Raw genomic sequence first — 27,500 nt, forward strand, 5'->3', positions numbered from 1 at the left:
TTGCTTAAGTGCTATTAATACACACTGAAGTTATCATTCATGGGGTTTCACACCTAAAAAATCATGTTGCTCGATCCAAAAGTGAAATTGTGAAGCAGTTTAATTTGCCATAACCCAAAATTCTGGTAAAACTGAAAAAGTTAAAGGGCAGGTGCACACCCACTCCCCGGTGGTCCATTTGAGCATATCATGCTTGATTTTATAGAACTCTCTCCATAAGAAGGAAAGAAACACTGCCTAGTTGTAGTAGATATGTGGTCAAAATGGGTTGAAGCATTTCCTGTAAAAGCACAAACAGCAGGGGCAGTAGCAAAAATACTACTAAGAGAGATTATCCCAAGATGGGGCCTGCCAAAGAAACTATCAAGCGATAACGGCTCACATTTTGCAAACGAAGCAATAGCCCAAATCAATGAATACCTTGGCATGGACATTAGGAAACATTGCTCATATCACCCTCAAAGTGGAGGCGCTGTAGAAAGAGAAAATCGCACAGTCAAAAATAAACTAGCCAAATGTTGCACTGACACAAAGATGTCCTGGACACAAGCTCTGCCTATAGTGTTGATGTACATGAGAATGAGGAAAAGAACAAGAAGTCAGCTGAGCCCATTTGAGATATTGTTTGGTGCTCCTCCTCAGATTGGATTGACGGCACCAGGGATGCCTCTCCCCTCCACGACTCTGTGTGAGGATGCTATATTGAGCTATTGTATTAACCTCTCATCCAATTTAGCAGATATCTGCCGCCAGGTTGTAGCAGCCCTACCAACACCTGCAGACGGACCCCTGCACAGCCTCCAGCCCGGAGACACGGTGCTTATCAAGGACTTCCGCAGAAAGAGCTGGAAAACCAGTCCTTGGCAGGGTCCATACCTCATCCTCCTCGTCACCCAGACGGCAATAAAGGTTGCAGAAAGGGCTACTTGGGTCCATGCAAGCCACTGCAAAGCCGTAATAACGCATCAGGAAAAGAACAAAGAAACAGACGACGACAAGTAGTGTGCCAAACTACCACCAGCACCACACCACACACACACACACACCATACTTAGCTACTGTTTATATTTTTTCTGGGCAAATTGTGTTTTCTCTCATTTGTTTAGGCATTGTTTGGGGTTTTGGCTACAGTAGCATTGGGAGAAAATCCACTAGAGCAAAATGATCACCCTTACCAAAATTCAAGAAAAAGGTAGCCGTGTTTGGAGGTTTTGTCTAAAGGAAAAAGAACAATAGTCTATTGTATCATCAGCGTCGCAACGTTATTGGTCCCCACATTTCTTGTCCTAGGACCATGGCTAGTTCATCCGTCCAAAGAAGGAGATATTAAAAAAATAATAATAGACACCACAGAGACTATCCATAGGCATAACGATACGTTGGCGAAGAGGGTAGGAGTAGATGGGAAGACGGATTGGTGAAACGAGGGGAAAAGAATATTACCCTGCAGGAAGGCTCCACTAGTACTGGTGAAATTAGACCCATGTGCGTACATGACAGGTTTAGATCCAAAAGAAGCTTGGATGGGCCGATATATACATCTGCTATGTCGAAAATGGTGGCTACACCGCCACTCATTGTTCAGGAGGGTGGGCTCATGTCCTCTGGACTACATCACATGAAGACTGGGGGTACACTCTATGGGACGATAAAACAGACATTAAGGGACGCCTATCCATTACAAAATCAGCTCCACAGGGACAGCTGTTTTATTACAGCTCCGCGATGCTCACAAAAAGGATAAAGGCTATTACGTCATCTGCGCTTATGTGTCTGGCACTGATCCTTGCGGCACCTTCTATATAGACATTATACCTAAAACAAAATCACCCTCTGTACCCACCACCACAGTATTACAATCTATAGGGACTTCCACTCTTTTGCAACGCACTCCAAATCCTCACAACGACCCTGATCTAGATGCCTGGGTATCCAATATGAATCTAGGGACAAACTTGTGGTGGCACGTGATAAATTATTTTTTACATGCTGCAGGCCAGAACACGTCATGCTATGCGTGTACATTGTTCCCTCAAGATTCCTCTATGGCACTCCCGATCAGACCCAGATCCTTATCCAAGACTGAAGTTATCTGTGCTCTGATAGCCCTAACTAACCCAATATCTACTCGTCCCGGTCACAAAGCTCGAGATTCATGGTACAAGGTTAACTCCATGGATATCCCAACCGCATGTAACTACCTTCAAAAGGCAAAAATCCGTTCCACTAATGCCTCCACTGTAATGGTAAACTCGTTCAATACTTTCACACCACTCTCCAGAGTGCATTCTAGTCACCTCAATACTCTCCATCATACCGTTTGCATAAGAAGATATCATGTCCCTAATAACTTTGCCCCATCCAAGTTTTTCGTCGGAGAGATACCAGACCATTTATGTAAATAATCCTCAATTCCACCTGCGGCGAAAGAGAGTATAACAAATCAACCTGTGTAGAGCCAAATATTCCAAACAGAATTAACCTATCAAAATTGTCCTCCAATCTATCTAGGAATGTCTATTGGCCAAGTGATTCTGGAGCAGGAAGCTTACAGGCCTATGTATGGCTCTGCGGTGATTCCCTGTACCAAGTCCTGTCCCCCGTCTGGACAGGAACCTGTGCTATGGATGATTTAACTCCAACCATCACCATTCTAGATACCCTGATGTATACTACCCATCACTACCCTGAGTTCAGACACCCCAGTCACCATGCTCAGAAAAGAGAGGTGATTAGCCCAGGGGCAATTTTCCCATGGTGGGGTGCAGTCAACAATGCTCACAACATAGACAAACTCCATGCCTCGGTAGAAAATCTGACCGCCATCGTGATCTCAGGTTTCACGGCTCTAACCCCTAACATGGCAGCCTCCAGAAACATGTTGCTGCAGCACCAACTCGCCCTTGACCTCGTGTTTGCCTCCAAGGGAGGTCTGTGCCACGTTATAGGTGATTCATGCTGTACCTACATACCCGATGCATCCCAAAACATGTCTGCAACCATATCTCATCTCAACGCCCTCTTAGCTGACATGAAAGCCGAGGACGTCCCCCTTAGCTCTGGCTGGGAGTGGTGGTCCTGGCTCACTGGGGGCGGATGGGAAGCATGGGCAGCCTGGATATTAACGCCATTACTCATCATTGCTTCCACATGCTGCTGTTGTGTTGTTCCTTTAATCAGAAAACTTGTATCTAACATGATTTCCACAGCATTCGTTCAGTACACTTCACTCCCAGACAAGGACCAAACACAACATGAAGATTGTAAATTTCTGTACACAGATTCTGAATGTTCAGACACCGAAGTATAATTCTGTTCCTACCTCTCACTAATGCTTATCTACCTCATGGCTCTGTAAATATAAAACCCAGCTAGATTTCCATGACATATTTATGATGTACTTACTTAAAGACTGCAAGGTGCCAGTATGTATTGATGTCCTATGTTACCTATCTATCATTTTATTGAGATTCTTGATGATCAAATATGATCAAAAGAGAGGAATGTAATAGCAATTTAAATGTCTACTGTTTTAATTATATAAGTTTCCTATGTTAAACAAGCCAACTGCCATTTGATGCTAACATAGGAGTGCCGGTCAAATCAAACCAGGGCCAACTGCCATTTCATGTTAATACAAGACAGACACATCCTGATTAGACTGATTAACTAACAAAAGACAGGACACAGCCAAATGTTTCAAACTGATTAACTAACAAAAGACAGGACACACCGTATACACAGTACACACAGTATTGAGTGTATCACCCAATATTCTGTTTACATAACTATTACCTTACAAGCATCAAAGTGCAGTTTGGCTCGGCCCCCTGTGGTTTTTCATCACCTCGTCTCCAAACCAAATTGTATAAAATGCCTATGTGTCTTCTTCCAACCTGTGCCCTTCCATAGACTACGCTGTATTCTGTGAAACTGGTGCCATTTGTGGCCACAAATAAATGCACAAAGACAACTCTGTCTCTATCACCATTTATTTGATTTTATCTACATCTCTCCAGAGTAAAGCAGGAAAACTTCCACAACACCATCCATACAGAGATATCAGCCAGACAAGCCGAGATCCGTGCCTCCACCTGGGTTTTAGATCTGGGAAAAGACAGAATCTGTTGAGTGTCATCTACATAGCTGTGGTAGGTGAAGCCGTGAGAGTGAATGACAGAGCCAATTGAGTTGATGTACAGAGAAAAGAGGAGAGGACCCAGGATGGAGCCCTGAGGTTCCCCGGTGGTGGGTTGACAGGGGTACGACATAGCCCCTCTCCAAGTTACCCTGTAGGTGCCGTCCTTTAGGTAGGATTCGAGCAGGGAGAGAGTAGAGCCTGAGACTCCCAGTTCTTGGAGGGTGTAGAGGAGGATCTGGTGCTTCACTGTGTCAAATGCAGCAGAAAGGTCCAGAATGATGACAACAGAGGAGAGGGAGGCTGCTCTAGCAGCATGATGTTCCTCAGTGACAGCGAGGAGGGTAGTCTCAGTTGAGTGGCCTGCCTTGAAACCAGATTGGTGCGGATCGAGAAGGTTGTTCTGGTGAAGGTAAGACAAGAGTTGATTAAAGACTGCACGCTCAAGTGTTTTGGAAAGAAAAGAAAGAAGAGAGACAGGTCTGTAGTTGTTCACTTCAGAGGGGTCGAGTGAGGGTTTCTTTAACCTCTTAAGGGGTGGGGGACTTTACTCGAAAATACAAAAATACCTACAAACGACATACCCAAAGTATATTATAAGCTGCTCTTCAACCATTTGCACCAGATGCATGATTTTGGTCTCATTAAAAAGATAACTCTCTTATTATTCTTGTAAAACATTGATTAATCACTCCAAGTGCCTCTGGCACTGAGTAATTGTGGTCTGAATATACTGAATTTGAAGAAAATACACGCCTGAAGTTTGTTGTGTTATGAAGTTCACCTTCAAATTTCAGATAAAAGGGATAAAGACTTAAACATATTAGACAGGTTTTTCTAAGAATAACACCAGGCGTTCACAAGCTGTGCATTTGGAGATATTATAATATTTATTGATAAAAAGGCCATAAATAATTATTGACCTTTACTATAAATAACTATTATATACCCAATTATCCCTGCCATACCAGTAGGCAATCCACCGGTTTCCTGCTGAGAGCCATGGCCTCAGATTTTGAGGTGCTGATACTCATCCCAACCGCTTCACACTCGGCTGCGAACCGATCCATGGACTGCTGAAGGTCACAGACCGATGACACCATCAGGACCACATCATCTGAAAAGAGCAGCGATGAGATCCTTAGGCCACCGAACTTTATCAGGGAGGCTGAGAAGTGTGATACCTCTGTAGTTGGCACACACTCTCTGGTCCCCCTTTTTGAATAAGGGATCCACCACCCCGGTCTGCCACCACCTAGGCACTGTCCCAGACTTTCACACAATGTTGACGAGGCATGTCAACCAAGACAGCCCCTCAACACCCAAAGCTTTCAGCATTTCTGGACGGATCTCATCAACCCCTGTGGCTTTGCCACTGTGGAGTTGTTTGACTACCTCACTGACCTCCAACAGGAAGATTGACGATGGTCCCCCATCAGCTTCCAGCTCTGCCTCTACCATAGAGGGCGTGTGTGGCAGTGTGGTGTGGTTAGGGCGCCGGCTGCGGTGGAGAGACAGGAGTGTCCCAGCTGGAGGCCAGACAGCTGAACGGAATCAGGTAATCAGTCACATAATAAATGCACGGTGATGGCCTGGTTCTGTTCTCTTGCAGTAGGCTGGGTTCGAGACTAGACGGAGACGCTTCTGCAGCCACGACGCAGAGCATCCTGGAGAGCAGTAGACAGCAGAGCGACCGACAGGAGAGCGACCTGTGTCAGCTGTGCCTGTTTATAACCATACCTGTGTGAGAATAAAGCGTGTGTGTGACACTACCCCCTCCTCTCTGTCATAATTATCCCTGACGGTGGACAAGAGGGTCCACAACTGGCGCCTGAACAGGGACATGACAGAGGAGGTAGCTGCGCAGAGCCCGCTAGGGCTGATCCTCCAGCGTCTGGCGGCCATGCACGAGGGCACAGCGGCCCTCCAGCAACAGCAGAGCCAGACGCTCGTAGACCTGGCGGCGTACCAAAAGGCGGACCGAGACCTCCTGCAGGGAGTGCTCCGGTCATCGGCTGCCGCGGAGGTTGAGTCGGGAGGCGGGCCAGCCCAGCTCCCGCGGGTCGCCATGCAGAAGATGACGGCGGAGGACGACCCCGAGGCCTTCCTGGACATCTTCGTGGGCATGGCAGAGGCGTGCGGGTGGCCGCAGGCGGAGTGGGGGATACGTCTGCTCCCCCTGCTGTTCGGGGAAGCCCAGCGGGCCGTCCATACCCTGCCTGCGACCTCCAGATACAACTACCACCAGCTCCGGAGGGCGATCCTGGACCGGTTGGGCAGCACACCAGAGGGACATCGCCGCCGGCTCCGGAGCCTGCACTTCGAGGACGCTGGTCGACCCTTCGCCTTCTCCCAGCAGCTCCTCGACTCGGCTAGGCGCTGGCTCCAGCCGGGAGTCAACTCCGTGGAGGACATCGTCGGGCAGGTGGCCCTTGAGCAGTTCATCGCCGGACTCCCCCTCTCCTCGGCGAACTGGGTCCAGTGCCACCGTCCGGCCAGCCTTGAAGCCGCCGTCAGACTCGCGGAGGACAACCTCTCCCTGCCCTGGCGGAGCCTGGGGGCCGAAGCCCGGGCCATCTCTCCTCCACAGCTCCGGCCCGTTCCAGCCCCGAGGAGGTTCCGGACCGCCATGGGGGCCGCCGGCCCTGGCACTACGCCATCCTCCGGGGGTCCTGCCTACACCCCTGGGACAGCTGGACCCCAGTCGCTCCCTAACCCCCTGTTTCCTTTGTTTTCCCCTCCACAGGACCCAGCCTACGCGTCTGGTCGCCCGGCACCGCAGAGGGCTCCTCAAATGTCAGGGCTGGGGTGCTGGTGGTGCGGCAAGCTCGGCCACACCCGGCGGGACTGTCCAGTCATGGAGGTGGGGCAGCTGGTCCGGATTGTAGTACTCGCCTCACGCACCCCCTGATACTGGGAACGAATTGGCCGGGGTTTGACAAGATAGCGGGGAAGACTGGGGGGGTGCGTTCACGGGCGGTAGGGAAATGTGAGTTGTGTGCGGTGTTCAATGGGGAGACGGAGGTGGCGAACGCCGGGGAGGGGAGGGCAGGGCCGGAGGAGGCTTGTGATGAGCTTCCACCGTTACGTCCGGTGGAGGACTTTCCCCTCGAGCAGTCTCGAGATGAGACCCTCCGTCACGCGTTCGAGCGAGTAGTGTGTGTGGATGGTTCCCCACTACACCCGAACGTCACACTGACACACCCCCACTCCTCGGTGATTAGGGACAGACTGTACCGTGTGAGCCGTGACACACAGACAGGAGAGTTAAATACCCAATTGTTGGTTCCGAAAAGCCGCCGGGAAACGGTTTTCCAGGCGGCTCATCATAACCCCATGTCCGGTCATCTCGGGTACGACAAGTCACTCAACCGGATCATGGCCCGATTCTATTGGCCTGGCATTCGCGCGGACGTGAAGCGGTGGTGTGCGTCCTGCCGTGAATGTCAGCTGGTTAACCTGCCGGCCACTCCAAGAGCGCCGTTGCGCCCATTGCCATTAATTGAGGTGCCGTTTGACAGAATTGGTATGGACCTCATCGGGCCATTAGACCGGAGGGCACGGAGATATCGCTTTGTGTTGGTCCTAGTGGATTACGCAACGCGATATCCGGAAGCAGTGCCGCTGCGTAACATCTCGGCAAAGAGTGTGGCGCAGGCACTGTTCCAGGTCATCTCCCGAGTTGGGATCCCGAAAGAGATCTTGACTGACCAGGGCACGTCCTTTATGTCACGCACTTTACGCGAGCTGTACGGGCTACTCGGCGTCCGCTCCATTAGGACTAGTGTGTACCACCTGCAGACAGACGGGCTGGTGGAGCGGTTTAACAAAACGCTGAAGAATATGGTTCGTAAGTTCGTTCACGAAGATAGTCGCAATTGGGATAAGTGGTTAGACCCTCTGTTGTTCGCAGTGCGGGAGGTTCCCCAGGCCTCCACGGGATTTTCTCCCTTTGAGCTGTTGTTTGGCAGGAAGCCACGGGGTGTTTTGGACCTGGTTAAAGAAAACTGGGAGGAGGGTCCTAGCACAAGTAAGAATGAAGTTCAGTACGTCCTGGACCTGAGAGCGAAACTCTATTCACTGGGACAGTTATCACGTGAGAATTTACTCCAGGCCCAGGAACGTCAGCAGCGGCTGTATAACAGAGGGTCGAGACTGAGGCAATTTTCACCGGGAGATAAAGTACTTGTATTGCTCCCTACTTCTAGCTCCAAATTACTCGCCAAGTGGGCCCTTTGTGGTCACCCGGCGGGTGGGGGACGTCGATTACGAGGTGGTGCGGTCGGACAGGGGGGGTGCGACACAAATTTACCACCTCAATCTCTTAAAAGAGTGGAGAGAGGTGGCCTCTGTCTCTCTGGCTACTACGGTGATGGAGAAAGATGAGCTGGGGCCGGAGGTATTAAAAACGGTAAAATCAGCCCCGGTTTTTTTGTGACAGCCAGCTTTCACCGGGTCAGAGAGCGGACGTTGCCACGTTGCAAGGGCTTTTTGCCGATGTGTTCTCCCCCTGCCCGGGCTCACCACCCTCGCACACCACCACATAGAGACGCCCCCGGGCGTGACGGTACGGTCACGACCCTATTGGCTGCCTGAACACAAGAGGAAAATTGTTCAGGCGGAGCTTCAGGCCATGCTGGAGATGGGAGTAATAGAAGAGTCCAGCAGTGCTTGGTGTTGTCCTGTTGTGCTGGTCCACAAGTCTGACGGGTCAATTCGGTTCTGTGTGGACTATCGCAGGGTTAATGAGGTGTCCAAATTCGACGCGTACCCAATGCCCCGGGTCGACGAACTCCTGGACCGGTTGGGCACGGCTCGCTTTTATACGACACTGGATTTGACCAAGGGTTACTGGCAGATTCCCCTGTCTCCAGAGTCTAGGGAAAAAACGGCATTCTCCACTCCGTATGGCTTATACCAATTCGTAACTCTTCCGTTCGGGTTGTTTGGGGTCCCCACCACCTTTCAGCGGCTCATGGACCGGGTTCTGCGTCCTCACTCGGCGTATGCTGCTGCCTACTTAGATGACGTGATCATACACAGCGAGACGTGGGAGCAGCATATGCAGCAGGTGGGGGCAGTGCTCGAGTCCCTGAGGAGCGCGGGGCTCACAGCCAACCCGAAGAAGTGTGCGGTTGGGCGGAGGGAGGTACGGTATCTGGGGTACCACTTGGGTGGCGGGCAGGTGCGGCCTCAGCTGGAAAAGACTGCCGCCATTTCGGCCTGCTCGGCACCTAAGACGAAAAAAGAGGTCAGGAGGTTTATGGGGCTGGCCGGCTACTATCGTCGGTTCATTCCGGGGTTCGCGGAGCTGACCTGCCCCTTGACCGACCTGACCTGAAAGGGTGCTTCAGATCCGGTCCAGTGGACGGAGCCGTGCCAGCGGGCGTTTGAGAGGGTAAAGAAAGCCCTCTGTGGGGAGCCACTACTGTTCTCTCCTAACTTTGCTCTCCCTTTTGTTTTGCAGACCGACGCCTCGAACAGCGGAGTGGGAGCCGTTCTGTCCCAGGAGGTGGAGGGGGTCGACCGCCCCGTACTGTACATTAGCCGGAAGCTGGCTCAGCGGGAGGTGAACTACAGTACGGTGGAGAAAGAATGCCTCGCCATACGGTGGGCGGTCGACGCCCTGCGTTATTACCTCCTGGGGCGCTCTTTCACTCTCTGGTCGGACCATGCCCCGCTCCAGTGGCTCCACCGCATGAAGGATGCCAACGCCCGGATAACCCGTTGGTATCTGGCGTTGCAACCGTTCAACTTCAAGGTGATCCATAGGCCGGGTAACTGGATGGTTGTGGCTGATTTCCTCTCCCGCTCGGCGGAGGGGGGGGGGGGAGTTAGCTTGCGGCCGGCCGGCTCCCGGCCTGAGTCGGGCGGTGGGGGTGTGTGGCAGTGGGGTGTGGTTAGGGCGCCGGCTGCGGTGGAGAGACAGGAGTGTCCCAGCTGGAGGCCAGACAGCTGAACGGAATCAGGTAATCAGTCACATAATAAATGCACGGTGATGGCCTGGTTCTGTTCTCTTGCAGTAGGCTGGGTTCGAGACTAGACGGAGACGCTTCTGCAGCCACGACGCAGAGCATCCTGGAGATCAGCGGACAGCAGAGCGACCGACAGGAGTGCGACCTATGTCAGCTGTGCCTGTTTATAACCATACCTGTGTGAGAATAAAGCGTGTGTGTGACACTACCCCCTCCTCTCTGTCATAATTATCCCTGACAGTGGACAAGAGGGTCCAGAGCGTGTTAGTCGGATTCAGGAGTTCCTCAAAGTGCTCCTTCCACTGCCCGATAACCTTCTCAGTCGAAGTCATCCAAGCTGTGCACAGCTTGGATGAAAACAAAGCTAACTGCAAAGCAAATTGCAAAGGCTATATAAACAATTTTACAAATAATCTTTTAGATATTGTGACAATATCTAACATCTGTCTTCCATTAACTACTAAAGTGCAGACACGTGTTGAAACCTCCGTTTAAAAGACAAAGCTTGATTAATTTACTGATTATTTATTGCATCAGGTAATGCAATACCTATATTTGTTCTGGATTCAGAACCAGTGCTGTTAAAAACATTATGGCTCTTGCAGGTTTTCCAGAAACTTCTGTATTTCGCGACACATTCTGTCCTTGCCTTTGTCTCTTATGTTCTTTAGAACTTTGATGCTTTTCTCACGAAAGATGGATTGTTGCGGTATCTCTGCCGCCTTCATGTGATATCTTAGTGAGCTGGTGCGATCCTGTCCTTGGAAGTTTAAATATTTTGTGTAGTTGTTGTAAAGCATCTGTTTGCCTGCCTGATCAAGATCACTTTTTAGCAGCTCCTGGTATATCTGCTTAGCTTTAACCTTGCCGTTAGTTGATTTGGAATATATATTTGCAAGGTCTATTTTCTTCCCAAGGGAAGAATGAGGGTAAAGTGAAATCACCTCTTCATGGAGACTGATTGCTCTGTCTACCATGCTTTGTTTTTGGGGACTGTCACTGAAAAATATCTTCCATTTGTAGCAGAGTGCAGCACATCTCATCAGATAACGCTCATCTGGATGGTTTTTCAGAACCTCCTCTGCCAAGTCAATGGCCTCATCAACAGATACATAGTTTCTGTAAACCCTAAGTAATGGTTTAATACCACTGTAGCTGCTGATAGGATTTCTCAAAACCTCCCTGGCTAGCTTACATGCTTCATCTTTAATTATTTCTCCTTTCTTAGCACAATGCTCAAGGTAGTGAACAGCAAAGTACAAGTTCTCTGGATCCTGTTCTTTGGCGATTCTCATTTTCTCCAAGATGTCAGCCCCCAGCCCTGTGCTGCTGTGCTTTGAAGCAAACATTAACCCTTTGACATGGTAAGTGTGCCACTCCACCATGTCCGGCTGCATCCTAATGGCTCTCTGGAAGTAATCTGCAGCCAGCAGCATTTTATCTGTGCTAAACCTTATGAAAGTCCAGGCTTTTTCAGCGTAGATCTCTGGGTGGAGCTCATCCTGGGATGGAGATTGGTATTTTTTCATCAGAGTGTCGACCTTTGTCAGGTAAGCCTCACTCTCTGCTGGGTCTCCCAGGTGGTGGTGCAGCCAAGCCAGGTTTCCGTAATTCACCACTAACCAGGGACCCTCATCTGCGTTTCTCATCTGACGGAAGGCCTCTGTAGCCTTGTTTAAGAAACTCTGGGCTTCTTCAGTGAACCCCAGCTTGTATTCAATGAACCCCCGCAGGTTGTAAATGTGACCCAGCCAGCTGTGTCTGTCTTCGGTGAAGAAATCCTCAAACCTTTCCCTGCAACGGAAAAGTTTGGACCTGCTGGTGTCCAGATCCCAGGTGAAGTGACACTGCAGGGCCTCCAGTTTGGACACCAGTGTTGTTTGACTCTGATCAGCACTGGTGGAGAATTAAAATAACAATTATTAAAACACATCATAAGTAGGTTAATGTGATGAAGTCTGCAATTAGTGCATAACCACTGTTCATCTCATGCGGAGAAAGGGAAGAGGGAAGGAAGGAATGGAGTAAGAAGCACTGAGTAGACAACAAACAAGTAAACAAAGAAAGGAAACATGAACAGTCATAAGGAAAATAAAACATCCATCTTTCTTTCATTCCCTTTCAGCAGCAACATTTTCAGCTTCTCCTGGGGGATCCCAGGGTGTTACGTTTTGTAATAAGGAGGACCCAAATGCAAAAACCAAGATGAGGTTAAACAAAAGAGAGCTTTATATAGCAAAAGCTTACCAATATATAAAACGAGGTAACAAATAGAACTGAAAACACGAACCAGGGTTGACACAGGATAGCACGAAGATTCACGAGGGTACACGAGGGACGCACACGGCAACATGGATAGCATGAGCAGAACATGAGAGTAACAAAAATAATGAACTGACAAAGAACACTGAGACAGACAGGGATATATACACACAGACACTAAATGAGGGAACAAGACACAGCTGGGAGAGAAAGGCAAATACACAGGAGGAAACTAATGAAGGGAACGAGACACAACTGGGGGAGAAAGGCAAATACACAAGGGCAGGAAGTAATACAAGACATGACACAAGGGGAAGGGAACATTTCAAAATAAAACAGGAAACGCAAATCCAGCGTCGTGACACAGGGTGTTCCCAAGCCAGATGAGATATATAAATTCTATTCTATAATATAAAAATATTATTTCCTCAGCGTGTTCTGGGTCTACTCCGGAGTCTTCAAGATTTGGACGGAAAACCGCAGAAGGAAAGCTTAATTTCCTCCGTATGTCTGAGCTTACATACCCTATGACTTATGCTGAGCCCAGCTACCCTACTGAGGGAACTTATTTCGGCCACTTTTGTTTGTGAACTCAATCTTTCGGTCACTACCCAAAGCTCATGACTAAAGGTGAGGATTTTGGATCTCTGGGGCTCAATAATAATAAGATATTAAGTACATCAGAATGATTGTCATTACTTGAAATGCAGAAGCAGTTTCTCACCTCATCATTCGGCTGTTTCCTTGACTCAGCAGTTCGTCTGGTTTTTGCTCTTGATGCACCTTTAGGTTCGCTGGTACAAAGTCAGATATGTCTAACTCCTGCTTTGCTGAAAATGATGAGATGTTGTTGAGCACGCAGCTTTATATGTTCACACTGAAGTCGAAGTGAATGTCATACGTTTGCATTTTTGTTCTGTCTAAACACGCCCGCCTGACTATTGTTTCCCAGCAATAGAAACCTAAAGCCACATATCTGGAAAAACAACTAAGACATGACTCATTAAAGTTTGTCATTATATTTTCTCCTAAGTTTATTTAAATTAATTAGTTTGTTTTTCTTCTTTAGAATATGATGTCACACTGAGTGAAATATTCAACCCAAAGATGCCACATTTTTTAATGGCTGCAGCTTCTCATAAAATTTTATGATATCATAATATAAGCCTATTCAGTATGTGTATACACTGACAGAATGTCAGTTACCCTCAGCTTAATGTGAGGTGTGAAAAATGGCCTCTTGTCAAAATTAGTGGCCTGTCTGTTTCATATGCGATGGCGCCGACCCTGGTGAAAGTATGAAGAGCTGGGACAGCGGTTACCTGGAGACACAGGTCATTTAGCAGGCGCTCTTAGACCACTAGGCCATCACCACCCTGCACCCTGCACCTACATTATGACGCTCTGCTGAGTAGGGAGAAATCATCTTTTAAGAGACTCTATTCACTGGTGCAAATGTTTACTTTAATAGTTTGGCTCTACTCACATAAGCGTTGTTCACCTTGCCGTAACATTTGTCTAGAATTCTGTTCCGCATTTATAGTATTGTTAAAAACCGGGTGACAGTTTAGGTATGCAAGGATCGTCGTTGTGCCAACATACGCAGTCTTTAGATTAAAATCAAAGAAAGAAATGTAAAATTACTTTGTGGCAGTGGGGTGTGGTTAGGGCGCCGGCTGCTGGGGGGAGACGGGAGTGTCCCAGCTGGAGGCCAGAGAGCTGAACGGAATCAGGTAATCAGTCACATAAAAAATGCATGGTGATGGCCTGGTTCTGTTCATTTTCCAGTAGGCTGAGTCCTGGAGCCCCAGACATGGATTACCCAGAGCGAGAGAAATCCACGGGATTACACGGTGCTGGACGGAGTCAGCAACCTCGGAGCTATCTAAAAAGCACCTGATAAGACATGCATTTGTTTGAGTGTACCAATAAACAGCTGTGAGCCTGTCCCACGTCTCCTCTCCTATCTACATATCACCTGGCTGTAGATAGGGATTTCTACACTGGCACCTGAATAGGGACAGGTCAGAGGAGGGGAAAAGCCCTTGCCACAATACGGCGTGCCAGCGGGAGGATCGTGTCCTCCTGTGGGAGCTGCTGCAGTGCTCGGCCACCAGAGGGGCGATCCAGGAAACACTCCGGTTCGGCCACTGCCGATTGGGCTGCAGAAGATGACGCAGCCAGGTGCTGTCTCCAGCCGGGAACCAACTCTGCGGAGGACGTCGTCGGGCATGAGGCACTGGAGCAGTTCATTGCCGGACTGCCAGCCTCTTCAGCGAACTGGGTCCAGTGCTACCATCTGGTGGACAAAATTGAATTTACACCCAAAATTCAAATAAGAGTTATAATTATAATAATTGTCACAAATTGCCCATTAGAGAAAAAGTTTGAATAAGTCCTGCCTTTGATTTACCTTTGATTATACTTATATTTCAGATTTACATTTTATGGTTTTGATTTCCATGTTTTCTTTTTATTTCTGATTCCAGATTTAAACTTAGGAAATTTACACTTCCAATTTTTATTTTCTATTTTAGATTTAAAACATAAACATTTTTTGATTTCATTTCTATTTTAGATTTAAAACGTAAACATTTTTTGATTTCATTTCTATTTTAGATTTAAAACATAAACATTTTTTGCTTTTTAATTTTATTTCTCGCTCAATTAATTTTTGAACTTTAAACATTTTTTTTTTTATTTCTAATTTTTTTTTTCATTTTGCGCTCAATTCATTTGAATTTTGAGTATCTCCACTGACTGAACAACATTTGAGGAATTTCAAATTTTCAACATGATGGATCCATCTGAAAGCTCAAAGCAAGTCAAGGTTGTGTCCACAGCACGGTACAAAGAACAAATGTACCAACGATTGGATGCCTGCACCAAACCGAGTGAAAGAAAGAAGGTTCGAGCAAAGACAGAAAAGCTACTACTCGCATGGCAAGAAAGAGGATTGTTTCCAACTGATGATCAACCAGGTCCAAGTGAGGACCAAAGAAGGGCAGTTTACGAATTTGAAAATGGCGAATATCAACAAAAGATGGCAGCATGGGAGAAGACAGGAGAAAAACAAAGATTTGGAGCTGTAAAGAAAGGCGCATTGAAAGCTGCAAACAGAAAATCCAGAGCTATGCATCTCCTTCTACTCTTCAAGAACATACCTCAGACCGCACCTGAGACAATTTGTGTAATCAGGGAAGCAAAAGAAGAAGAAAAAGGCACCAAACATGAAGAAACTACACCTATCCAGCCTACACCTCAACTCTACCCAGATTTGACACAAGCCTCCGCCCCTCCAGCATATGCACCCAGTCACAATCTTGTTAATCCCACTCCAATACAGGCACCCATGATGGGCATAAAGGGAGGATGTCTGGAAGTAGAGGAGGGAGAAACAGAGAAACGACTAGAGCACCTGATGAAACATGTCCAACTACTCGAGGAAAAATTAGAGGAAAAGCTACTCAACGCCCACTCTCCCTCTCATTTTGCTGCTCACCCTGCTCCAAATCCACATAAAGAGGTACTACGCACCCCAAATTCATACTCAGTTTTCCATGATTACACCATTTCAAACAAACAGCAAATACTGGTAGCTGAAGCAGTACGAATGGATGAAAGACGCAAAGAAGATGCAATAAGAAGGGAAGAAATTATCAAACATGATGGTACACGCCAAAGAATGGGTTATGACAGCCTGGAAAAACTGGAGGAAGAAGCAACAAGCGAGGAGGGACCAGAGTATGAAGAAGATAAAACTGATGAGGATGAAGAAGAATTTGAACAAGCTGGAAGAAGCTCAAGGAATTCTGAAAGGAGTCTCAGCACGATTTCCCCAGAAGAAAAGAGTGACTTCAAGACATACTTTGTAGAAGGACGACTGAAGATGAAAGAACAGTCAATTTCGACTAGAACCAGAAATAAGATGGAAGAGCAAAGAGCAGCACAACAGATGCCACTCATGGCAACACCAGGAGGACCCATGGTATACCACGCTTGGAGTCATCGTGATTTGGAGAGTTTGGCGGCTAAATTGCCTCCCCTCACCTCAGGAGCACAGAAATGGATTAATGAATTTGAGAAATACACAGCAGGAGATCGTGTGTGTGTGGGAGATTTGAGGACTCTCATGGGCAGACTGGAAGGAAAAAAGACGATGCTAGACATGGATCTCATCGCTGGATGCAATAACGAGGACGATGAAAATCCTTCAATCCTCACAGGAATCATTACTGGGATGCTATGAGAGACGCTTTTCCCACCACCCGCAGCATAACAGCAGTGACAGGCCTAAAGAAAGGAAATGATGAAGAAATGCATGCTTTCCTGAAAAGAAGCGAAGGCGTCTGGTTAGACAGCACTGGAGAAAGACATGACATCTCTCCATCATGTACCATGTTGTGGAGACATGCAGTGATAAAGGCCCTATCTACTCATGTCCAAAACTGTCTGAAGAGTGTGAAGAATGCCTAATGCACTTTGGAGAGAGCACCTTGTGCATCATGACGAGCAACACAGGCAAACAGAAGTGCAGAAGGAAGAAGAACATCTGACAATCACCAGCAGATTGGCAAAGGCTCAAATGGCTGAGAAAGACACTGAGGCTTCAAGAAATAAGAAAGATAAGAGACAGATGTTAATGGGACAGTACGATACTGGAGAATTCCCAGAAACAACAATACAGACTCATACACAGCAACAAGTTCCTCAGAATGGACCTCCATGGCAAGTACCAAACAGAGGAGCATGGAGAGGGGGTAACAACCGCTACAGAAATTATGAAAGAGCTCCGCCACAGGGATGCTTTAATTGTGGAAGCGCATCTCACTGGGTCAAAGATTGCCACCAGTATGGGCAACAAGGAGGAGGAAACTCCTACCAAGGAGGAGGAAACTCCTACCAAGGAAGAGGAGGATTCCCTAACAGTAGAGGAGGAGGATATCCCACCTATGGAAGAGGAGGAAGAGGACAGCAAGGTCCTGCAGGAGGAAGAGGACAGCAAAGTTTTGGTAGAGGAAGAGGAAGAAATCCTCCCAACACTCACCAAATGCCACTCTCTGCATGGGAACATTCCCAGGAATGGGATGGCTCCTCACAATGAAGATGCCAAGAGGATCCAACTGCAGGTGAAGCTATTCCAGCTCAGAATGAACCAATGGTCACCTGTACGATAGAAGGAGAAAAAATGGAACTGATGGTGGACACAGGAGCAACAGCGTCCTGTATAACTTCCTTGAAAGGAAAAACACCACCTCTCTCTACAAAGACCCTTCGAACCGTTGGATACTCGGGAAGAACAGAAGAACAAAAGTATACCATGCCATTGGTCACTGCACTTGGTAAACAATCCCTGCTACACCCTTTCCTCTTCTCCCCAAAGTGTCCTTTAAACCTGATGGGTAGAGACCTGCTGGTTAAAACTGGAGCACAAATTCTATGTTCCAGTGATGGACTGACTCTACAGTTTCCTGGACAAATACCTGCATGGACAGTATCAAACAGATCAAAGGATCTTGGTGATGACATCAAGCCCTACCCAAGACATTGAAGAAACTACCACAACAGTGTATTGGAGCCGCCTGTTGACAGAAGGTCAAGACACTCCAGGAGTCCAGAAGACTTACATGGAATGGAAGCCTTGGATCAACACATTAGCTCCATATGGACCCCCACTTGATCCTTTACACTGCACCTATAACTACTTGCGTCAACCTGACGAAGAGTATCAACAAGCCTGGGAGGAAGAAAGAAACATGACAAAGGAGCAAATAGAAGTCAAGGACATCTACGTGGGACCTCAAGGTGTAGCTGCATTCTGTGCTCTCACTAAAGAACAACTGCAATGGTATGCATTATCAGCTGAAGCAGTGCCACATATCACACTGGCAATTGCAGTAGGATCTGAAGCAAGGTCCCTAGGTCCCATGATAAAGAGAGCCTTGTCAATCAACTGGCTCCCAACCAATATTGCCTGCGTATGGAGAGCAGAAGATGAGACGATGTGGAAAATCACTCACCACAGTATGGATGATATTTTGACACTGAAATAAAATATTTTTTAATATTTTGTCAACTAAAAAATGTGCCACATTCTACTGCGTCTACGGGCGCGGTGCCTTTCTCTGCAGGTGGCGGCTTATCTTGAGTTGCAGACCCCCGCCTAACCCGGTATGCTAACCATGGATAAAACCAAAAAAAGATAAGTTTCGTAGGAAAATTGTTTAATTCTGCGTGGACAGATACATTTGTTTTCCCTGTCAACAATGCTGGCTTACCAGTGTGCTTGATATGTGGCGAGAAAAGAGCAAACAACAGAAAATGTAATGTTGAAAGACATTTTATGGGACATTTGTGAGGCTGTTTAAAAGCCAAAGAAATGATCACCACCTCCATTTGGATGAAAACACACTGAAACGGACAAAATTAAATACTAACTGGCCTATTTTTTCAGTAGTTAATAGTTTACTCTTTTTAAGATATTAGGCTGCAGCTATACGTTTTGTTTATTTCAAAGTGGACTACTTTTTAACTATATATTACATCTATAAGCTGTGTTATCAAACATGTTTTGCGGCTCCAGACAAATCTTATTTGGTGGAAGATGGGAAAAATGGCTCTTTAGATAGTAAAGGATGCCGACCCCTGGCCTAGGTCCTAGGTCCTAGGAGATATTGTTATACAGCTTCATTTGTTTCATGCTCATCCATGTTGACTTCAAAATAGAAAGTTTAATTAACGTCCATCAGCAGCCTAAGTGCAGTACTGCAAAATGATGTGTCGTGTATTTGTATTTCTTGTATATAGTAACAACCAAAACAAAAAGAGTTAAACTACTTTTCATAGTGTATATAATGCATGTTTATTAATTTGTACAATTGAAGCAAACTTGTCTGACTGTTGTTTGTGCCTATGCCCGAAACCGCAGTTCTGAGTATTCGGCCTTCTTGGAGACCCTGAATGGTGCCTTGCAGGGGGCTCCAGTAGGGGACTCCGTAGTCTTGCTGGGAGACTTCAACGCACACGTGGGAAACGATGGAGACACCTGGAGAGGCGCGATTGGGAGGAAGGGCCTCCCTGATCTAAACCCGAACGGTCATTTGTTGTTGGACTTCTGTGCTAGTCATGGAATGGCCATAACAAACACCATGTTCGAACATAAGGATGCTCATAAGTGCACGTGGTACCAGAGCACCCTAGGCCAAAGGTCAATGATCGATTTTGTAATCGTATCATCTGATCTGAGGTTGCATGTTTTGGATACTCGGGTGAAGAGAGGGGTAGAGCTGTCGACTGATCACCATCTGGTGGTGAGTTGGATCAAGGGGTGGGGGAAGACTCTGGACAGACCTGGTAAACCCAAACGGATAGTGCGGGTGAACTGGGAACGTCTGGAGGAAGCCCCTGTCCTGGGGATCTTTAACTCACACCTCCGGCGGAGCTTTTCAGCCATCCCTGTGGAGGTTGGGGGCATTGAACCTGAGTGGGCGATGTTCAAAACCTCTATTGCTGAAGCTGCGGTGATGAGCTGTGGTCTCAAGGTCTTAGGTGCCTCAAGGGGCGGTAACCCTCGAACACCGTGGTGGACCCCGGTGGTCAGGGAAGCCGTCCGACTGAAGAAGGAGTCCTTCCGGGTTATGTTATCTGGGAGGACTCCGGAAACAGTTGCAGGGTATCGAAGGACTAGAAGGGCGGCAGCTTCTGCCGTGTCAGAGGCAAGGCAGCAGGTGTGGGAGAAATTCGGAGAAGCTATGGAGAAGGACTTTCGGTCGGCACCAAGGTGCTTCTGGAAAACCATCCGGCACCTCAGGAGGGGGAAGCGAGGAATCATCCAAGCTGTGTACAGCAAGGTTTGGGACCTTGCTGACTTCAACTGAGAAGGTTATCGGCCGGTGGAAGGAGCACTTTGAGGAACTCCTGAATCCGACTAACACGCCCTCTATGGTAGAGGCAGAGCTGGAAGCTGATGGGGGATCATCGTCAATTTCCCTGATGGAAGTCACTGAGGTAGTCAAACAACTCCACAGTGGCAAAGCCGCAGGAGTTGATGAGATCCGTCCAGAAATTCAGAAGGCTTTGGGTGTTGAGGGGCTGTCTTGGTTGACACGCCTCGTCAACATTGCGTGGAAGTCTGGGACAGTTCCTAGGGGTTGGCAGACCGGGGTGGTGGTTCCCCTATTTAAAATGGGGGACCAGAGAGTGTGTGCCAACTACAGGGGTATCACACTTCTCAGCCTCCCTGGTAAAGTGTACTCCAAGGTACTGGAAAGGAGGGTTAGGCCGGTAGTTGAACCTCTGATTGAAGAGGAACAATGTGGATTCCGTCCTGGTCGTGGAACAACAGATCAACTCTTTAATCTTGCAAGGATCCTGGAGGAGGCCTGGGAGTACGCCCATCCGGTCTACATGTGTTTTGTGGATCTGGAGAAGGCGTATGACCGGGACCCCGGGTGATACTGTGGGAGGTGCTGCGGGAGTATGGGGTGAGGGGGTCACTTTTGAGGGCCATCCAATCCCTGTACGCCCAAAGCGAGAGTTGTGTCTGGATACTCGGCAGTAAGTCGGACTCGTTTCCAGTGAATGTTGGCCTCCGCCAGGGCTGCGCTTTATCACCAATCCTGTTCGTGATATTCATGGATAGGATATCAAGCCGTAGTCGTGGAGGAGAGGGGTTGCAGTTCGGTGACCTGAGGATCTCATCGCTGCTCTTTGCAGATGATGTGGTCCTTATGGCATCATCGGTCTGTGACCTTCAACAGTCACTGGATCGGTTCGCAGCCGAGTGTGCAGCAGTTGGGATGAGGATCAGCACCTCTAAATCGGAGGCCATGGCTCTCAGCAGGAAACCGGTGGATTGCCTACTCCGGGTAGGGAAGGAGTTCAAGTACCTCCTGGGTCTTGTTCGCGAGTGAGGGGATGATGGAGCGAGAGATTGGCCGGAGAAATGGAGCAGCGGGGGCGGTATTACAGTCACTTTACCGCACCGTTGTGACGAAAAGAGAGCTGAGCCAGAAGCCAAAGCTCTAAATATACCGGTCGATCTTCGTTCCTATCCTCACCTATGGTCATGAAGGCTGGGTCATGACCGAAAGAACGAGATCACGGGTACAAGCGTCCGAAATGGGTTTTCTCAGACGGGTGGCTGGCGTCTCCCTTAGAGATAGGGTGAGAAGCTCAGCCATCCGTGAGAGACTCGGAGTAGAGCCGCTGCTCCATTACGTTGAAAGGAGCCAGTTGAGGTGGTTCGGGCATCTAGTAAGGATGCCACCTGGGCGCCTCCCTAGGGAGGTGTTCCAGGCACGTCCAGCTGGGAGGAGACCCCGGGGAAGACCCAGGACTCGGTGGAGAGATTATATCTCCTCACTGGCCTGGGAATGCCTCAGGATCCCCCAGTTGGAGCTGGAGGATGTGGTCCGGAGAAGGGAAGATTGGGGTTCCTTACTGGAGCTGCTGCCCCCACGACCCGATCCCGGATAAGCGGTAGACGATGGATGGCAGGATGGAACTCAAAGCTTTCAGAAAAGCACATTTCAAAGGCTATAGAGTTCACTATGTACAATACAGTGCAAAGGAAAACACCATGGTTACAGATAGATAGATACTTTATTGATCCCGGGGGAAATTTAGGCACCCAGTAGCTTCGAAGACATATGACATTACACATCTGTCACCCCCCTCCCCCCCACCATTAAATGTAAGAAAAAAATAAATAATTAAGAGACAAAATATAAGAGTACACTGCAACATTGACCAGTGGCTGTGTAAAACAAAATACTTATTTGAACAAATAATGTGATAGTGAATTATTGTCACGACATTTGAACATGTTAATAACCTGTGTTAGTGAAGGATTCGGCCTGTTTACATCGATGGCTGATATTTTTTTTAACAGCCTGTCTTCCATTAACTACGAAAGTGCAGACACTTGTTGAAACCTGCCTTTAATGAACACAGCTTGATTAATAAGTACTTACAGATTCCTTTAGGTTATGCAATACCTATATTTTTTCCAGAAACTTCTCTATTTCTTTGTCTTTGTCTCTAATCTTCTCCAGAACTTTGATGCTGTTCTCCCGAAAGAAGGATTGTTGCGGTTTCTCTTCCACCTTCATGTGATATCTTATTGACCTGTTGCGATCCTGTTGTTGGAAGTATAAATGAGTTGCGTAGTTGTTGTAAGCATCTGTTGGTTCAAGATCCCTTTCTAGCAGTTCCTGGTATATCTGCTCAGCTTTAGCCAGGCCGTTAGTTGACTTTGCATATATATTTGCGAGGTCTATTTTCTTCTCGAGGGTAAAGAGAAATCATCTCTTCATGGAGACTGATTGCTCTGTCTATCATGCTTCGTTTTGGGAGACTGTCATTGAAATTGATCTTCTCTTCATAGCAGAGTACAGCAGATAACGCTCATCTCGATGGTTTTTCAGAACCTCCTCTGCCAAATCAATGGCCTCATCAACAGATAAATAGTTTCTGTAAACGCTAAGTAAGGGTTTAATACCACTGTAGCTGCTGACAGGATTTCTCAAAACTCCCTGGCTAGTTCACGTGCTTCATCTTCAATTCTTTCTCCTTTCTTAACACATTGCTCAAGGTAGTGAACAGCAAAGTACAAGTTCTCTGGATCCTGTTCTTTGTTGATTCTAATTTTCACCAAGATGTCAGCCCCCAGCCCTGTGCTGCTGTGCTTTGAAGCATTCACTAACCCTAAAACATGGCTGGTGTTCCACTCCACCATGTCCGGCTGCATCCTGATGGCTCTCTCTAAGCCAGGTTCCCGTAGTTCACCACTAACCAGGGACACTCATCTGCGTTTCTCATCATGTAGCCTTGTTGAAGAAACTCTGGGCTTCTTCAGTGAACCCCAGCTTGTATTCAATGAACCCCCGCAGGTTGTAAATGTGACCCTGCCAGCTGTTTCCCTCCTCGGTGCCGATGTCCTTCAGTTTTTCACTGAGACATAAAGGTAAGGACCTGCTGGTGTCCAGGTGAAGTGACACTGCAGGACCTCCAGTTTGGAGTTAGTTTTTTGACTCTGAGCAGCACTGATGGAGAATAAAAATAACAATTATTAAAAACACATCCTTGGTAGGTTAATGTAATATAATCTGAAGTTTGCTATGTTTGCATGACCACTGTTCATCTCATGTGGAGAAAGGGAGGAAGATAGAAATTGAGTAAGCAGCATTGAATGCGTAGGAAGAAAATATTTCTTTATTTTTTTGTTAGTTGCTTTTGGGAGCTTGACACAAAATAATTGCACGACACATTGTACTGTGTTTGAGTGTGTATGTGACAAATTTATAGGAAAATACAGGAAATACTAATTGTTAAGCACAGCAGGGGACAGGAGGAACGACGGTGTTAAATACAGCAGGGGACAGAAGGTGAACTGCTCAATCAAAGAACAGTCCTCAGTCGGTTGAATTAGTACGTCTGGGACCTGAGTTGATTAGTACATCTGTGTTTACTGTAAACCCCCATCTTGTAGAACAAAGGAAGACTGACCTGGAAGCTCTTCATGACTTCCTGTCCTTTCAATGGGTATAAATATTGAGGCTGGGAGAGTTGCTCCTGTGAGCAACACAGCAGAACTTACAACCTGTATGTGCGTGAATTTGATCATCCTTTGTATGAATAAAACTCGGCTCCTTCTTGCAAGAATATTGATTAAACCCTTTTATTGGATTTGGATCCTGACTTCGTGATGTTATTAGGAATATTTTTCCAACACAAATAAACATGATCAGATAGACAGCAAGGAGCAAAGTAAGGTAAAATAAATGAAGCAGCAGTAAAAATGTGGAAGTAAAATGATAAAGGGAAGAAATGGATGAAGAAAGGAGTGTCACAGTAACAGAAGAGGAGGGAAAAAGTAGTGAAGGAGGCCAGAAGGATGAAAGGAAAGACCAAAAGGGATGAGGTAAGAGATAAGAAAAGATGGCTGAGAGAGGTAAGGAAGGTATAGAAAGGTAGGAAGAAGAGTAAAGTAAAGAAATTGAGTAAGACAGAAGAGAACAAGGAAGACAGGAAGGATGAAAAGGAGCAAGGGAAAGAAAATAGTTATTTCATTAAATTATATAGATGTGTTAGGCATTTTTCCAATTTCTCTACCAGAATTATATCCATGTCAGTGTGGGAAAAAAATGACCAGAAAACGTAAAAAAGATTGAAAATGAGAAAGAAAATACACACTTTAAACTCCCTATAAGGAAAATAACAAGACACACCGAAGAGACAAAAGTAAGTAAAGAATGAAGAAAGAAGGGAGGGAATGAAAACATCCTTGTTAACTTGAAGGATTGTGGGATATTGTTTGAAGCAGAATAATGATTTTAGTTAGCAACTGCCTGAAACATGAAGATATTTGTATACTGTTAATCATTAGAGTATTTTAGTCTATACGACAGACACTGAGATTTAATGGTGTAAAGGCAGAAGGTGAGGTCATGGAAAGTAAAGGTTAACAGCTAAAATAACATTAGTTACTAGTTACACCACTAAATAAGTAAGTATAGATAAAGTGTCAGCAGAATGTGCTGTTGTCAGGAGTATTTGAAAACACAGTTTTTTTTCCCGCTTTGGGAAAGTTAGGGAGTATTTGAAGAAAAAGATAACTACTGGTGCACAGTGGTTAAAAAGTCAAGGTTGGCAGGACAGTCAGGCAACAGATGTTACATTACTATTGTTTAAAACTTGGTTTAATTAATTTCTGACTCGCTCAGCACATCGCTGTAACTTTACTTGTATTCTCTGTGCCTCCTTTCAAATAGGCAATGTTTTCTTTAGCCCTACGCGTCAAACTCGACCATTGTATCTTAGGTAAACTGAAGGTCATCATAAGAAACAGAGAATTGTATTCTTGTGTCTGACTAACACCTGCCACCGTCTGAATTCTCTACCCCTCCTGTCTCTACTCACTGACTTTTTGGAACAATGGTGTCAACTTTGAAAGATAAGGAAAATGTATAAACTAAGAGGTGTGTGATTTGTTATTCAATCACTCCTTGGACCGACTCGTGTTTGCTGTACTGTGTTGATTCTTCAGTAAACTCTTATTCTATTGAAACTCCTTGAACTCTGTTAATTTTTGAAAGCAATATAGAAGTATTGTTATAGTGTGGTGAAGATCCTTCAGGGATTTTCTCCCACAGGATCCATAATGTCAATATTTGTTTTGACAACGTTGGTTTTTAAACTCTGAATATGTTGTGGATACATGAGGAAATCGTTCAGAAATCATTTTTCTTTTTTGTAATAGAGTTTGAACTGATGCATGTGGACGAGTTCATTGACGAGCTTCTTCACTCAGAGAGGATGTGTGACATCATTCTGCCTCGACTTCAGGTACGTTTACACCACGTCTGTTCACACACTCACACACACACAGCTTGATTCAAGTGTTTATGCATTGGTGTGTGTGTGTGTGTGTGTGTGTGTGTGCGTGTGCGTGTGCTTTTGCGTGCGTGCGTGAGTGTGTGTGTGTGTGTGTGTGTGTGTGTGTGTGTGTGTGTGTGTGTGTTACAGAAAAGACACGTCCTCGTATCAGTGCTCTAGAGCAGTGTTACTCATTGTGCGGCTCGCCAAGCCATTGGTGGCTCGCGTGGCAGTGGGCTAAATAAAGGGGGGATAGATATGATTATGGAGTCAATACAGATATTTCATAAAAACACTAAAAACAAGCAGGGCTATTACATATAACCCATTAAAACACTGAGTCTGCTCTATTAGCCCACAAATAATATGTAATAATAATTGATAAAAGATGCAGATATAAACTAGGAACAAGATATTTAAACTTGCTCGGCACTACACTGACTCACTGCGGAGTTGCCAGTTTTGGCGGTCTATCAGCACTACAATGGTGAATGTGCTCTTGGACGGGGAGATACATGGTGGGCTAGTATAGAAATAAATTAACTTAAGCTCATTAAAAATATGTTAACATAAGCATGCTTATGAATATGGACATTTGCAAAAAAATTATTTATATCCCTAAATTTGAACATTTAAATTGAAGGATACTACGACCAACCTGCGTTAGTCCGGACGACTCGTTTCACCATTACATGCTAGTTAGCATGTGTTTCTACAGACGTAAAATGGATCGATTTCTTATTAAAAAGTTGCACACCTGTTGGACAGAAACAAAGCGTGACAAATGAGGAAAATTAAGATTTGTCTTTGGAGCATCAAACCACCGTAAATCGAGAGGAAGATGCAGGAGATGTGGTTTGTGGACAGACAACAGCTGCTCCCGTTAAAAAAGAAAGGTACGAGCCATACAAGACGAGCATAGGAACATTCAGGAAAAGTGGACAGAGGAATTTTTATTTGTCCTCCACGAGTCGAACCCTTTGTGCTTAATGTGCAAACAAACCCGCTCTGGTTTCAAGCAAAGTCAGGAAGTTACAACATGAAATACTCAACAAACTCGATGAGACATTACACATCCTTATCTAGCCTGTGTGAGAGGTGCTCACAGGGTTATCATGCATAGTCTAGTACAGTCGTATGCCCTCTCTACAGCCATATGTCACCTCTACAGCCGCATTACACTACAACATTTCCCTAAAATAAAAAATACACCCTAAGTTCAAAAAGGTGAAGTCGAGTTGTACTGTGTTGTCTACACCACTTATCAGTGATGAAAACACAGATGCCCCCCCCCCCCCCGCCCTCACGTTTCGCTTCTCTGATGGCGGGAAACCACACAAAGGCAGGAAGTAAAGGGAACTGGATTGAGAAACAAGAGGTACAAAAAGGAGAACAAAACAGGAAGTTACAACATGAAAAACTCAACAAACTCGACGAGACATGACATGATGCTCCTGGGATTTTATTTACAAGGAACTTTGTCAAGTAAAATAAGACATGATACAAATATTACAGCTGTGTTTTCAACAGTCTATGGGTTTCATGTTACACTATATTGTCAAAAGGTCGGCTGAACATGCAAACATTTATACTTTGTCTTTGGGAAATTATATTATTAAACAAGGCTCAGTTTATAAAGTTTTCAATCATCAATCAATAAATGAATTCATCTTTACTTGGGAAAAACTTCAGCATTTCTTTTGAGGAAATTACTGTTTTCCCCTGTAATTAGTACCAAATTATTATTT

General features: G+C 46.3%; 2 protein-coding genes across 2 annotated transcripts in view; both read right to left on the reverse strand.

Moving 5' to 3' along the window:
- Positions 1-10,658: 10,658 nt before the first annotated feature.
- LOC115005420 (interferon-induced protein with tetratricopeptide repeats 1-like) lies at positions 10,659-12,496 on the reverse strand. Its single transcript, XM_029427219.1, has 2 exons — positions 12,404-12,496; positions 10,659-12,009 (listed from the first exon to the last, which is right to left on the reverse strand). The coding sequence occupies exons 1-2, from the start codon at positions 12,484-12,486 to the stop codon at positions 10,704-10,706; spliced, it is 1,389 nt and encodes a 462-aa protein (XP_029283079.1). The 5' UTR covers positions 12,487-12,496; the 3' UTR covers positions 10,659-10,703.
- Positions 12,497-14,400: 1,904 nt separating this feature from the next.
- The window catches only part of LOC115005412 (pre-mRNA-splicing factor 38A-like), a 19,449-nt gene continuing 6,349 nt past the window's right edge, over positions 14,401-27,500 (reverse strand). Inside the window, exon 6 of the mRNA XM_029427212.1 lies at positions 14,401-14,667. Coding sequence (XP_029283072.1) covers positions 14,401-14,667 — 267 coding nt within the window. The remainder of the gene's footprint in view (positions 14,668-27,500) is intronic.

Source organism: Cottoperca gobio, unplaced genomic scaffold, assembly GCF_900634415.1.
Source record: "Cottoperca gobio unplaced genomic scaffold, fCotGob3.1 fCotGob3_2arrow_ctg1, whole genome shotgun sequence".
NCBI lineage: Eukaryota > Metazoa > Chordata > Actinopteri > Perciformes > Bovichtidae > Cottoperca > Cottoperca gobio.

Bases quoted from the DNA above. Each gene is read 5' to 3' on its own strand.
- LOC115005420 (XM_029427219.1), bottom strand. From the start codon at position 12,486: ATGTTCTGCTCATGCTATCCATGTTGCCGTGTGCGTCCCTCGTGTACC. The intron at 12,010-12,403 runs GTTCGTGTTTTC...ATTCTCCACCAG, and splicing joins GCTATCCTGTGTCAACCCTG to TGCTGATCAGAGTCAAACAA.